This window comes from Manacus candei, unplaced genomic scaffold (genome assembly GCF_025592945.1).
Source record: "Manacus candei isolate 608988 ecotype Guabito, Panama unplaced genomic scaffold, ASM2559294v1 h1tg000076l, whole genome shotgun sequence".
NCBI lineage: Eukaryota > Metazoa > Chordata > Aves > Passeriformes > Pipridae > Manacus > Manacus candei.
Window position 1 is genome coordinate 10,402,932 of NW_026138124.1, and position 14,770 is coordinate 10,417,701.

General features: G+C 51.4%; 1 protein-coding gene across 8 annotated transcripts in view; it reads right to left on the minus strand.

Moving 5' to 3' along the window:
• Positions 1–1,524: 1,524 nt before the first annotated feature.
• Positions 1,525–14,770, minus strand: part of ACACA (acetyl-CoA carboxylase alpha) — a 113,536-nt gene continuing 100,290 nt past the window's right edge. For 7 of the 8 annotated variants that reach the window (XM_051809371.1, XM_051809368.1, XM_051809370.1 and 4 more), the window contains 4 exons: positions 8,214–8,368; positions 7,404–7,574; positions 4,806–4,942; positions 1,525–4,455 (listed from right to left, as the gene is read on the minus strand). In XM_051809371.1, coding sequence (XP_051665331.1) covers positions 4,329–4,455; positions 4,806–4,942; positions 7,404–7,574; positions 8,214–8,368 — 590 coding nt within the window. In that variant the 3' untranslated portion in view covers positions 1,525–4,328. The remainder of the gene's footprint in view (positions 4,456–4,805; positions 4,943–7,403; positions 7,575–8,213; positions 8,369–14,770) is intronic. The other variant, XM_051809373.1, reaches the window with a different exon arrangement.

A 14,770-nucleotide genomic window follows, 5' to 3' on the forward strand; every position in this document is an offset into this window, starting at 1 on the left:
CACAGCTCTGAGAGGCATCGAGGGGAGGAAATCAGCTGCTTCCAGCCTGTCAGTGGGATGGCATCGGGCTGCTCGTGCTGTCAGTGCCCAAATTAAGGGGGTTTAGCAGGTAGCCCCCTGTCCCTGCCCTGCTCAGGGTTGGTTTCTCTGGGCTCTTTGTGGCTGCAGCTGTGCCACCCCCTTCCCGTTTGACTCCTGTGTCCTCTACTGCTGTAGCACCAGGGCACTCCGTGGGTTTTTTTCTATTTTCAGTCTGGCTGTAATGTTAAAAGGGTAATATGAACCACTTTAAATGTGATAACTTCTCGTCGGTATTGTTTGAGGAGATAAGAGCCCAAGCCCCACTAAGCACGCTTTTGAATTCACTTATCAGTGTTTAAGCAGCCTGTTCCCCCCGTCCCCCCACCAGCACCTGGGTCGTGGTGACATGGGGAGAACCTGGGCTGCTGGATGAGGCCCCATCCCAGCTCTGACCTTGCTGCTGAGGGCAGCCCTTGATTCCTGGCAGGAAAACGGGGCCCGTGCCTGGATTTGAATATGCTGCAGGAAAAAGTCCAGCCTTCTGTAATCCCTGAGGAACCACCCATCAGAGCCAGGGACTTGCCTGTGGCCAGCAGTGGCCCTTCCCAGGGCCTGGGGACAGCAGGACGGTCTCTCCAGGGGGTGCATGGACACAGGAGGAGGGTGGACTCTGCATTACCAGTATCCCCAGTCTGGCTCAGCTCCCCCAGTTCCTGGAAGCTCTGGAGTGTCCGACACGGCCCGGTCAGAGCTCTCGGAGCTGTTCATACAGACACAGGTAACCAGGATGATTTCCACCAGGTTTTCCTAATGCTGCCAATCAACAGCAAGTGAGATATGCCCCCCCCCCAAAAAAAAGAATATTAATTCTTTATTAATTCATGATACAGCTGCTAATTAGTGCCTCCACGAACGGGCACCGCACCTCAGCCAGACACGGCGCAAACTCGGAGGCGTTTTGGGGCCCGGGGTGTGCGGAGGGAGGGACAGAGGGTTGTGTTAATCCTCTCCCCCCAGCCCCGCCAGGGCGAAGAATTTCAACTTTCAGACAAACAACTTCATTTACAAGTGTGTCTCTAATTAGCTGCAGAATTAGTAAAGCAGAGTTTTCCCCCCATAGATCGGCCAAAGCCCCGGGGGAGGCTCTGGAATGGAGAGAATCGCATTTCCAATTATTTTGTTGAATTGCTAATTTAGTTATTGTGCCTGGCGTAATTGTGATGGGTATTGGGTGTGCAATTCAATTTGTTTTAAATATTTGTGGGAAGGCTGATCAGTAATGGAGCTGACCTATTTCATGGCCCAAATTGAGAGAAGAGACTAAAACAAAAAACAGCTACAAAGCCCCAGTTTGTCTCAGTTTTTATTTTGATGTCTCTCATCCCTCTTAAGACTGTTGATGCAACAAAAGGTTTACATTAAAAGATGATGGCACTTTGATCTTGGGCTTTGGAGAGCTTACAGCTCTGGTACGTCTTTCCTTGGCATTTTAATATGTAGATATTTTAGGCTAAAGAGTTTTAAATGTGATTCTGGAGTTCAGCAGGGTCTGTCCCCTCACCACCCCCTATTTAACTATCAGGATTCTGGTTTGAGAAATGCATGAAAAATGAACTGCTGGAGTTGTGTTCGCTCATGTGGGCAAATTTAACATCTCACCTTTAGTGTGGGGACCTCCCAAAAGGTGTTTGTTGAGCAGGTTCCCAGTGGACACCCTTCAGCCAAGGGGCCTGTGGGTCTTTTCCCATGGGCTCCTGCTGAGCAGGTCACAGAATGACTGAGGTTGGAAAAGATCTTTAAGATCCTCAAGTCCAACTGTCCCTGGGAGAGGGTCCTTGTAGTTCTCCCACCACCTCAGCAGCAGCTGCCAGGGCTCAGTTTTTCCCTGTTTGTCCCAGTCACTGTGATGTTAAAGGTGACAGTAAATCATGGAGGAGGAACAGGACCTGCCCAAGGGCTCAGGTGAAGGGCACGGCCAAGCCCCCGAGGTCCTTCTGCTCCATCCTCCCACCAGACCTTGAGGGGTTCCACATAAACCCTCCCCACAAACATTTCCCCTGTTCTTGCCCCAAGGAAAGCAGAGCTCCCCCAGGGTGCCCAGGACAGGGGGTGACAGATTCCACTCCTGGCAACAGAGCTGTAATTCATTCTTTTTTATTAAAAGAAATTGAGGTAAGTGAAATACTTCAGCACCAGCGAGAACCGTATGGACCAAGGGGGGGTCTCCCCACCCGGTGACCAACCCACACACCTGGGGACAGCACAGGTGACCTGGGGACAGCACAGGTGATGGTGCTCTGGCAGGTCCAGACCCCCCCAGGACCCCCAGGGCTGGTGACAGACCCTGATGTCAGCCCAGCACTGATGTTACCCAACAGCTGTTTTTTTGGAGCTGCTTTACCCCCTAATTTAGTGGAGCCTGAGCCAGTGCTGGAACACTGAAACAGGGGGGGCTGCTCTGCACAGGCCTTGGCAGAGCAGCTCCAAAGGGATCGGGGCAGTGGGCACTGGGACACTTCCCCTGACACCTGCAGGTGTCCTGGATAAGGGACTGACTGGTGACACCACCAGTAGGAATTCCTGGTGACAGGGAGGAGGAGCCCCATGAGTCACCCTCTGAGTGGTCCTGCCTGGCTGAGACATTCTCTGTCCGTGTGTCCTGCTGCAGCCCAGCTTGGCATAAGCAAAAGCATCTTTGGGGCTTGTTCAGGGGGCTCTAGTGGAAAATAAAAGTCTTTTAAATCAAATTAGGGTTCTTAACTATTAAGAAAAAGCGAGTCCTTCAGGTGGGTGAGCTCCGCTGGCCATGGGCAGGGGAGCTGTGACCCCCCTGTGGCACCTCCAGTCACTGGCCCCAAAGGCAGAAGGGCTGCATTGCACTTCAGAAGGAAACAAGGAGAGGTGAGAGGCACTGGCAGCATCATTGATTAATTCTCTCATAAAAACAGCCCTTCTGATTCCTGCTGTACTAGAGGAGGGACTGTAACATCTGAAATTCTTCCCAGACCATCATTGGTGTGAGCCCGGTCCTGCCCAGACCGAGTTCTGTAACAGGCAACTTTTCTTACAGTCAGGAGGCCCGTGGACATAAAAAAAGTGTAGCAAGAAGCTGAGAGGCCTTGGTTGGGTCAGCCTGGGGGGCCCTGGGCTGCTGACACCCCAGCACTGCACTTACCTGCCTCCCAGACACTTATTCCTGACCACTGGACTGAGATTACCCAACCCAGCTGTTTTTACATTTCCACCTTCCCAGGTGAGTGACAGTCCCTTCCCCTCCCCAGCCTGCACCAGGACCAGCCCAGCACAGGCAGCTCCGTTCCAGCTCCGGAGCAGAGGGGGGAGATGAAGAAAAGCTCCTTGGATCCTTCTGCAGTTCTAACCCCACTGGAATATTTGGCTCTGTCCTTTCTCCCCTCTCACCCCAGCTGGCTGGATCAGCCTCCTGCTACTGATAGGAAAGGGATGGGCACTTGCAGCCAGTGTCCCCACAGTGGGGCTGCCACATTGTTATCCATCAAAACAAGCGGGGAAGGGAAAGCAAAAACACTGAGCAGCTGCACTTTGGTCTCTTCTTTTACCTCCTCCCAGAAGGGCCCCTCACACAGTTCACTGACCTGTTCTAAAGGAATTGGGCACAAAGGCAAAGCGAGCGGGGGGTCAGCGCCCAAAATCCTGCCCCGCCACCTTCGCAGCCCTGGGAAGCCCGGGAGCCTCCTGGGGGCACAGGGACAGCCCTGGCCACAGCGGCTGAAGGCTGGTTTTCTGCTACTGAAGAAACAAGACAGACGTGTGACACACAAATCACCCCTGACAGGGCCGAGGGGCTGCCGGGGGGGCTCCCACCCGCTCCCGAGGCAGAGCCCGCCCGGGTGACAGGGGTGACATTGGCACTTGTCAGCGCGGAGCTGGGTGGGAGGGGGAAGGCAGGCAGGGGCACGGGGGGGCCACCCACAGCCCCTGCTCTGCCGTGCCAAGGCCTCACGGTACCGGAGCACCTTCATCGCCCGGCGGAGCCGACGGCGCCCGGACGCCGCTCCAGTCGTTCAATAAATAAGGTACAGCAGCACAGCCGGGACTCAGTTCCGCAGGCGCTTGTGTTTATACATTTCCCTCATGTCCCTGGCCAGGGGACACGCTTCCCCTGGTCAGCCTGGTCGGAAAAGAGAAAGCTGTCCCTGTTGGCAGCGTTTCCCTGAGCCTCCCCGTGGCGGCACAGCGGGCACAGCCGAGACACAAAGGGCAGTTGGGAGCTCCCGGTTTTCTCCTCGGCGGCGCCGGGCAGGGGGAGCGCGGGGGAATCGATGCTCTTACGTTGAGGAAGGAGAGTCCATTGTGGAGAGGATCCGCACGACCTCGGCTCGCTGGGTGGGTGATATATGCTGGGTCATGTGCACTATGGAATCCATGGCAACCTCCGGATTGGCCTGGACCAGGCTGGAGAGAGGAGGGAGGTGAGTGACGGCAGCCCCGGCACCTCCAGAGCATCCAACGGCTCCGGCCGGCCGGGGGGGCTGGAATATGGGGCTGTGGGAGACTGGACACAGCACTGGGTGAGCTGTGAGAGCCGAGCTCTGCTCCCTGCGGCCACTTCCCTTGCTGGTGGCAGACGGGCTCAGACACACGTGGGGATTGGAATCCCGAGAGGCCGGAGTGTGTGGACCTGGGATATGGGAGGGCAGGAGCTCCGGAGAGAGCCCCGACCCCACCAGCAGCACTTGCCAAGGGCACCCACATTCCCCCTCCCAGGTGATTTCTAACATCCCAGCTCCCAGGGCAGCCCTCACCTCCGGATCTGCTTGAGGACATAATCCCTCGAGATGTATTTGATGTTCTCCTCCACGACCGAGCGAACGCCCTCCTCCTCCGTCAGCTGCTTCTCCAGCCACTCCACCAGGTCCTTGTTGCTGTCCCACAGATATGCCTGCCAAAATCCCACAGGGTCAGCCCATTCCCAGCCCTGGCCACCCCTGCCCACACACCAATCCCCAAATGTAGCCCACTGGCAGCTGGGGTGACACATCTGGCTGGGGCTTCCACAAACACAACTAACAATTAGCAAAAATCCAAACTTTTTTTTTGCCTCTCCTGCCATAAACGTGACAGAAAGGAACCCAGGAGGTGGTTCCTTGGCCAGTGCTGCAGCCGAACGAGCTGCATCACTCCCCTGGGATGGATGTCCCAGATAAATCCCAGCTTCCCTCGTGATCAGCTGCCCAAATTCAGGTGGAACACAGCTGACCCTGAGATGCAGCTGATCTGGGGCTTCTCCCAGTGCTAAACCATCATGGGACCCACGAGTCCCCACCACCTCCACAGTGACCCAGTGTTGGTGTCCCCCAGCAATCACAGGATCCCTGATCCAGCCCTGGGGCCAAACAGCCCCTCGGGCAGGTGTGAGCACAGCAGAGCAGGTCGGGGTGTCTGGAACCCTCAGCAACAACCCCCTCTTTGCCTTTTGCAAGATCATTTCACCTGATATTTGCTAGATAGTTGACTACGCAATAATTCAGGAGTGTGTGAGCCCCTAATAGCCTTCTCGCTCCTCTCCTCTCCTCTCATTTTCTTTACAAATCATTTAAGAATCGTTTTGTTAATGGTTTCCGGAAAAGCAAGTACTGCCATTAGCACTCATTCATATTTATGTCATTTTATTTGGGTAATTAAACACAAAGCTCCTCATTTAAAGGTGCACTATCCTTCTCTGTTATCACTAACCAAGTCAAAGTCAGAATGACAATGAGCTGGGTGCTGTGATGCCGTGGTGGCACCCTCCTGGCACCCCCTGGAGCCCCCTCGGGCCCCCCTGGCACCCACTGCTGTGCCAGTGGGCCACAGAATCATGGAATCACAGAATTGTTAAGGTTGGAAAAGCCCCTAAGATCATCGAGTCCAGCTGTTCCCCCAGCACTGCCAAGGCCACCACTGACCCGTCCCCAAGTGCCTCATCCACACGGCTTTTAAATCCCTCCCGGGGTGGGGACTCCACCACCTCCCTGAGCAGCCCCTTCCAATGCTTGACCACCCTTTCAGTAAAGAAATTTTCCCTGATGTCCAGTTTAAACCTCCCCTGGCACAGCCTGAGGTCATTTCCTCTCATCCTGCCCCTTGCTCCCTGGGAGCAGAGCCCGAGCCCCCTCAGCTCCCCTCTCTTGTCAGGGAGTTGTAGAGCCAGAAGGTCCCCCCTGAGTCTCCTTTTCTGCAGGATGAGCCCCCCCAGCTCCCTCAGCATCATCCAAGCACCTCCTCACTGCCCATCCTTCATTTAATAATTTCCCAAGTCCAGAGTCCCTCTTCCCTGGGACTCTCAGGATCAGCTCCTTCCTGCTGAGGGTGTTGTTACACCCACAGGTGAGAGCCATGAGGAGTCATGGAATGCTTTGGGTTGGAAGGGGCCTTACAGCCCATCCAGTCCCACCCCTGCCATGGGCAGGGACACCTCCCACTATCCCAGGTTGCTCCCACCTGGCCTTGGACACTTCCAGGGATGGGGCAGCCACAGCTTCTCTGGGCAACCTGTGCCAGGGCCTCCCCACCCTGACAGGGAGGAATTCCTTCCTGCCCCAGGTGCAGGGCCCATCCCAGCCCCGGACACGCTTCAATAAAAACCAGGATTATTTTATTTTCTTGAACACTGTGATTGTCTCGAGCCAGTGATGTCACTCCTAGATTTTGCTTATTTCATTGTTTTTTCCTTATTATTATTTTAAACTCGTCAGGTTTCACTCCCTGGCTCTGCCCCTGCCATGCAGCAACATTCCCTGCATACAAAGGAAGATTCCAGGGAAGGGGGGAAAAAAAACCCCAACCCAGGAAGCTGTGATACAGTCGCAGACCTGCGTAAAGCTCCATTTACCCAAGAATCCCAAAGCTTTTAGTTTAGGAGAATATTTAATACTCTTATTAATCATTTTTAATCCGTTTGCTTTTAATTAAGAAACAGCATGATGCTTCCCTATCAACATATGCCAGGGAGCAGATTAATTGTGGCTTAAGATAACTCTCCTTGATTGGTGTAATGTATTAGCTAACGAGCTGCCCGCTTTTGGAGACGCTCAGACACTACCTTGGAAAGGCTGCTGCCCTCCAGAGAACATTCCCCTCCCTTCTCTGGAACCCCTGAGTGTTTGGGACTTTAAAAACGGAATAAAATAAAAATAGAATAAAAACTAAAACTAAAAAAAAAAAATAAAAATTAAAAACAATAAAATTAAAACGATAAAATAAAATAAAACAAAACAATAGAATAGAATCAAATAAAATAAATAGAACAAAGTAAAATAAAATAAAATAGAACAAAGTAAAATAAAATAAAATAAAATAGGACAAAGTAAAATAGAACAGAGTAAAATAAAATAATGTAAAATATGAAGTAAAATAAATACCTTCACTGTCCCTTCAACCTCCACAAACCAGCGCCTCAGCATGGCCTGGATCTGCCCGTCTGTCAGCTCAGGGTTGGCATCGTGGATCTTCTGTTTCACCACGTCCTCCAGGAGCAGCCGCCTCAGCCTCCAGTAGAAGAAGGTACGGGAAGTTTTCCAGTCCAGAACATCCTGCCCAAGACACAAGTGGAGAAGGGGAAATGAGTGAGGGGCAGTATCTACATGGAGAGATAAATACACCTTATTCCCAAAGGCAAGAACAGGCTTGGACTCATCCTGTACGTGGTTATACCCCAGAACAAGAGAAACACGGAGATTCCCATGTCTGAGGACTTCCACCCTGTCACCATTTGGTCACCAGGAACTACACAGAATCATTGAATCCTAGAAAGCTTTGGGTTGGAAAGCTCCTAGAAAGCTTCCACTAGACCAAGTTGCTCCAAGCCCCATCCAACCTGGCCTTGAACACCTCCAGCCCCCTCTGCCTCCCACAAACCTCCTTCCTTCTGCAAAAAGAGATGGAGCTTCCCCAATGAGCAGCACAGCCTCGGCTGGGACACTCACACCCAAGGGGGAGGGACTAGAAAAATCTCACTGGCCACAGTCAAGCTGCTGGTGAACCCCGGGAGTGTGGGGTCTCACATGGAGCAGGTTCAGGTGCTGGGACACCCCATGTCCTGGGGCCAGCAAACCATGGAGAGGGCGGCAACAGTCCTGGGGCAGAGGGTTGTCTGTGGTACCACTGGAGACCATCCCTTCCCACGTGCCAAACCCTCCAAGCACATCCCCAGGGAGGCTCTGGATACTCACAGTGATGGCCCCTTTCTCCTGCATCCGCCCGGGCGTGTCGTGCAGGTCCGCGAACTGCACGGCCACCTGCTGGTACATGGGCAGCAGGAACTCCTCCCGCTCCTTCAGCTTGGCCTCCAGCTCCTTCCTGTCAGCTGGGCTCAGCTCGGGGGTACCTGCAACCACAGCCACACCTCAGACACCTGGGGAAGCCTGGGGGGGGCAGGGATGCAGCTCCAGGCAGTCCAGGACAGAGCCCAGAACCGCCAGCTCCCTGCAGAGTCCAAGTCAAATCTCGGAGTTCCAGCCCGGATTTCCTGCCACGGATATTCAGGCAAGAGCTTTGAGGGTGTTTTCACCGTGGAAACTCTATTGCATTTAAATGCCAACGATCTGAGCCATCAATTAAGTGACATTTACGGGACTTACTCCTAAAAAAGAATAATGTCCCAACACACAGTTCATTTAGCAAGGAACACGGACGGTGTAAAACCACCCCCACATTTCAAGCTCTCCTTTAGGCTGGTTCCTGCTGGAGCCCACTCCAGGGGCTCTGGCGTCACAGCAGGAAGCCAGAGCAATCCCAGCCCAACAAGAACAGATTAAACCACCGGGCAGAAGCTTTACAAAACCCTCCCCAAGAGGGAAAACCTTCACACAGCACAAAACCCAACAGCAGAACTCGCTGTCACCGCACCCAAACGGGCTCACAGAAGGTGATCAGGCAAATTCACGCAAGGAAAGTCCATCACAGGCTTCTAAGCATGAAGATCAGATATTAACCTGTTCTAAGAAAGCCTCTAAACCACACCTGGAAGCTGAGACAGCATCCTGGGGGAAGCATCCCACTGAATCTGCACGATGCTCCTGCTCTTTCCGTGCACATCCACGGCTCACCCCAATGGACATGATGACCCAGGGCTGCTGCTCCACAGGGATGAGACCCCAGTGGCCTGAGCACTTGCTCAGTCTCTTGCTCACACACACATATATACATATATTCTTTTTTCCAAGCCATGGGCCATCCAGACAACGATCCTTTCCAGGGAAGGAATGTTTTTACGTGCCTACCAATATAAATGTTACCTAACCTTTCGAATGCGAGTAAGAAGGTTTTAATTAAGAGAAGCTCCCCTTATAACCTTCAGAATAAAAAATTATCTATATTTATCCACGTTAAACTGCCAGGCTCCCTGCTTTTAATGGCAATACATGCACTTAAGGCAGCACCGCTCGTGAATTCCGGCCTCTGCCACCCAGAGTCCACCCAGCCAGGCCCAGTAATGATTTAGGTGAGATTAACAAATATGTCAATGTCTATTTTCTGCTTAATTTAAAAGCAGCGTCTATAAAGATTTTTGACTTCTGAACCCTGTTCTCCTGGAAGAAAGAAGGTAACAATGAGGAGGGGGGATAAAGAGTGATTATCCCATCATCGATCGTTTGTCAGGAGCATTTCTTATTCACTGGACTATTGTAAAAAGCTAAGCTCTCGATCAATCCCGTAAGCCCCCTGTACAATTAAATATCTGGGAATGGTTTTCTTTCTTTCCTAGTCAGATCTTGAGGCCTCAGGGTTTTTCAGAAAGCTGGGGCTTTATTTATTTATTTCTCGGGGAGAAAAAAAAAAAAAAAAAAGTCTCCTTCCACAAATCTTACCCTGGCAAGGAGAGGGGAGTTAAAATATGGGATTCCTTTGCTCTAAAGGTACTTGACAGTTAATGAAACTGTTCAAGTTTAAATCATAGGAACATTATAGACCTCTAGGTATGGATTGGCTGCTAATCAATAGGGAAACAAAAGAAGCAGCGCTCTGAGACAGCCACATTCCAAGAGGAGGGAATGGCATGCAGGTGGGGCACCACGGCAATTTAAAGGAAGAAAGAACATGTGTGACCTTCCCGACTTGGCAGGCAGCACAGGACACTCTCCAAGGCAGCTCTGGAAGTGCCATGAAGTGTCACATTTATCCTGGGCTGCAGTTTGCTCTGCAGCCTCCACGGCCGTCACTACGGATCGTGCCAGGATCACCCCAGAGTGATCAGAGGAGGCCGTGTAACATCTTCATCCTGCTCCCAGCACCTCCAAAGCCCACCAAGGGTGGTGAACACAGCAAGACCTCTTTGTTCTGCAGAACTGTCTTTTCTCTTTGCTTTTTCATTCCGTAGCAAAACTGCCTTAAACAGGCTGAACAAACACCCTGGGGAAGCGGCAAGTCGGGGCACCCGAAAGATTTGGAGAGTCCAAAGCTCACCAAAACCCTCTGCACAAACACACCTAGTTAAACCAACAAAGCCTGGTTTAAAACCACACACAGGAAATGTTTAACCTCAGGATAGCCAAGCACTTGTCCATTTTCCTGCTTTTCCCTCAAACAAGCACTCAAAGACCTGGGCAAACCCAACCTGCCACCACAGAGACCGGGTGTGACCCATCCTTGGTGCCTCAGGATCCTCTTACCTGAATCTCACCTTCTCTTCCTCTGCCTTAGACAAAACTCTTGCTAGACACAATTTTTTTCTTCCCTGTGAGGGTGGGGAGGCCCTGGCACAGGTTGCCCAGAGAAGCTGTGGCTGCCCCATCCCTGCAAGTGTCCAAGGCCAGGTTGGACGGGGCTTGGAGCAACCTGGGATAGTGGGAGGTGTCCCTGCCCATGGCAGGGGGTGGGACTGGATGGGCTTTAAGGTCCCTTCCAACCCAAACCAGTTTGGGATTCTATGAAATTCAGCAAAGCTGCCCAGGTAACACCCTCCCAGCCCAACTGGAGGGAGCCTCTCCAGAGGGGAGAGGGAAGGTCACTCAGAGCCACTCACGTCCCCGGAGAGAAAGGCATTTTTGGATTGTCTCTTGTTTCTTTAAATGAGATGGCTTGTAATTGCTTCACTAAATATTCAGCAGGATTTATGTTATAAAGGTGCAGCACGAACAGCCAGTGAAGGTCACACATGCTCATGGCACAGGCTTGAAATATCCTTGTACAGCGGCACCGTGGGATGTCCCACCCCTGTCCTTTCCCCCTCTTTGCTCCTGAGGTCTCAAACCCAAACAGATGAAGGGTGGTAGGGAGGTAATTCCAAAAAATTCCTATCTCCAGCCCTCCTGGGAGGATATCCCAGACACCAACTGTCATGGAGGAGCTGACAGAAAGCAGTGCTTGCTCTTCGGAATTGTGAATTAACACCAATTTAAATGCAGCAGCACTTGCACGTGGAAGCAGCTACTGAAATCAGCATTGCCTAAAAAAAAAGTTACAACCTGACTGGGTTAGCCCAAGACTCCATGAGAGATGGAATTGCAACAGCAGCATTTCTCTTGGTTTTTGCTGAAGAGAACAATGGGCATTTTGAGTAATTACAACACTAAGCAAACACACAGCCCCAAAATAGAATTACCAAACTTCAGAACTCCAATCTGACCTCCCAAGATAAAGCCTGGAATGAGACAGGGCACAGGATGGAAGCTTTTGGCCACTGAGGGAACAAGGCTGTGTCAGGGATGTCCCCGGTCACAGCACAGCCCTCACCAGCTGGGTCAGTTGGGCCAGGTCTGGTCCTGCACCCCAAGGTCCTTATTTTCAGAGGGCAACTGCTGTGCTGAAGTGTTGAGTGTTCAGTGCCTGAGTGTTCATTCATAATTTGGTAATTTAAGAACAGTTTTAGTGTTAACCTAATCAGGAGCCAGCAGCACAGAGTGACTGGTCAGGAACTTAAATAAATTAAATAAGTAAAATTAAAAATGCACACCAGCACACAGGTAACACTTCACAGGATCAGCCAAGGAGGATGTTTACACTATTGTAACACGTCAGGTGAGGGGATGCTGCCCTTTTCCTACGAGATAAATACCTGGTAGGAGAAACATGGAAACGCAGTATCCAATCTTTGCTCCACCTGCAGCCATTTTGCCATTCCTTTCATTCACATTCCATCCAGTTTTTGCACCCATTACTCTGTGCCTCTGCCACCCTGCCCAGAAGCTGAGTGACAACACTGATTTCCATTCCACTCCTACATGCTGTAGTCTAATTGCAATAAATATATAAAATGGAATATCTGTATTTTTAACTCTGGCCCGAGGCTCACAGTCTGCATCATCCCTGCATTTCTGGGTGCTCCCTGCTCTCCTTGCACACCTAGCCTGGGTGGGAACGTGTTCTGGGGCAGGATAAGGGCCATCCTCTCCCTCCCTGCCCTTTGCTCCGTGCCGGTTGTAAGAGCCCAACTCTGAGTGACACTTTAATAAACCACGGGGCTAATAAACATTTCAGCAATCGTGCTGGAGAATTGATAATGAACAGATTTATGTCAAATTATTCAATATCTGCCAGCCTTCCCTGCTCTCCCACTCCCCAACTGCCAAGTCCAACCCCGGCGTCTCCCGACCGAGCCACCGCTGGAGAGCATCTCCCTTCTCCTGCTCCCCAGCAGCTCCGGGAGGGATGACAGCCACTCAGGGGTTAAAGAGAGGCAGTGAACCCCCAGCTAATGAGTAAGAATTCAGCAGGCAGTGTAAGATAAATGGAGCTTTCTCTGCTTCTGCTGGAGTCAGCATGAACTGCGGCCCTGCGGCTTGTTTGTGGCAAATGGAGTGCGCGAAATATCAAAGGGCAGTGATCCAGAAGAAGACCGACTTTGACAAATTTTAAATTGGCCAGAAAGAAAACCAGCAAAAAAAAAAAAAAAAAAAAAAAAAATTATGCAATTCAGTGTGTCCTGCAATCTTGGCTTTCCTGCTGGAATTAGTGGCAAAACAACAGCAATGATCACCCGATGCTGGGAGCAATTACGATCCATCTCAGGGAGATGCTTATCAGTGACTGAAGCTTTTAGAGCTCTCAGTATGTACAGTTGTAAGTGACTTGCTCTTGTGTTGCAGTCATTTTAATTAAAGTGTATGGAGTTTGCTGGGAGTAATTACCCTGTAGAGGAAGAGGGAAAAAACCCCTGAACAGGCTCCTGCCTCCTCACATGGCATCGGGTTTTTGAGAGTGTTGGCAGAAAACTCCATCCCATCTTTCTCCCTGTATTTTGTTTTCTGGTGATGCTGCACAGGTCCCACCGGTGGGATCCAGGACAGTGAAACAGGACAGTGATGAGGGTGATGCTCTGCTCCCCAACCCTCCACCGCTTCAGGATTTACACACTCCAGCAGCTGCCTTTGTCCAGACTCCACTCCTGGGAATGGATCCATCCCGGGAACGGATCCATCCGGCAGCCACGGGCTCTGTTTGGAGGCAGTGCCTTGGTTTGCTCGGCACAGGCAGTGGGTTTATGGTGAGGTGAAGGGAAACACTCCCAGCAGCAGTGCTGCTGTGCAGGGCCATTTATCTGCACTGCCCCAGCTGACTGCTCAGCACATTCCCTTCCCCAACCACACATCTCATTGCTCCGGACACGGAGCTGTGCACAGACCCTCGGGAGGGGCAGCTGTGGGTCCTGCCTGCCTGAGGACCTCCACTGACACAGCCCCAGAGAGCTTTTGTTAGGACCCTGTGCTGGTGCCCACGATTTGGCGTAGCCATGGTGTCCCTGTGCTCCTAAAGGGACACTGTCAGGTCTGACAGAGGTCAAGTGAGGTTTTTGTGGAAAGAACCTCCTTGCTGCCACTGCAAACATTAAAACTGGGCTTGAAGTCACAGATTCATAGAATGGTCTGGGTTGGAAGGGAGCTTAAAGATCATCTTGTTCCACCTCCTGCCATGGGCAGGGACACCTTCCACTATTCCAGGTTGCTCCAAGCCCCATCCAACCTGGCCTTGGACACTTGCAGGGGTGGGGCAGCCACAGCTTCTCCGGGCAACCTGTGCCTCACCACCCTCACAGGGAGGAATTTCTTCCTAATATCTAATTTAAACCTACTCTGTCAGTCTGAAGCCATTCCCACTTGTCCTGTCACTCCAGGCCCCTGCAAATAGTCTCTGACCATGTTTCTTGTAGGCTCCCTCAAAATACCATCATTAAAAAAGAGAGAAAATATCTTGGATGCAATCAAAGCCCTTGGTAAAACTGCTTTGCAGCCAGACCTCTGATCCCAGCACCCCCTCACCCTTCACCACTATTATTCTCTTCCTGAAGTGCATCAGAAGGGTTGTTTTGTATACAAATTGTTGCCCTGCCATAAATTAAAAAAAAAGCCAAATAATAAAATGTAACTGCAGCAATAGCCAGGATTTATCAGTCATTTGCAGAACACTTTTCCTCCTGAAGGATCCCAAAAGGCTTTATAAATTCAAACCATACCCACGTCGCACGCTTCTCCCACCACTGAAATGTAGTCAATTTTGGAGGTAAAAGGAGGCTCTGTGAGATTATACTCTTACAGTAAGAGCTAGTAAAGAACTATTTAAAGAGCCTATTCCCCCAAGAGAGGACATATCTGATATTAAGTGCATTTTGCTGAACACTCTGTATTTTGGGCTGTTGAGTGCCGGGATCACTCGGAGCGGAAGGCACGGTAATAACCCGGCACACGCCGTGCTGGGCCAGCACTGAGCACTGCACAGCACCCCCTGTGCACAGAGAGGAGGAGAACAGCCCTGATTCCCCTGGAACTGAGGAGCACACAGATGTCATTACTGC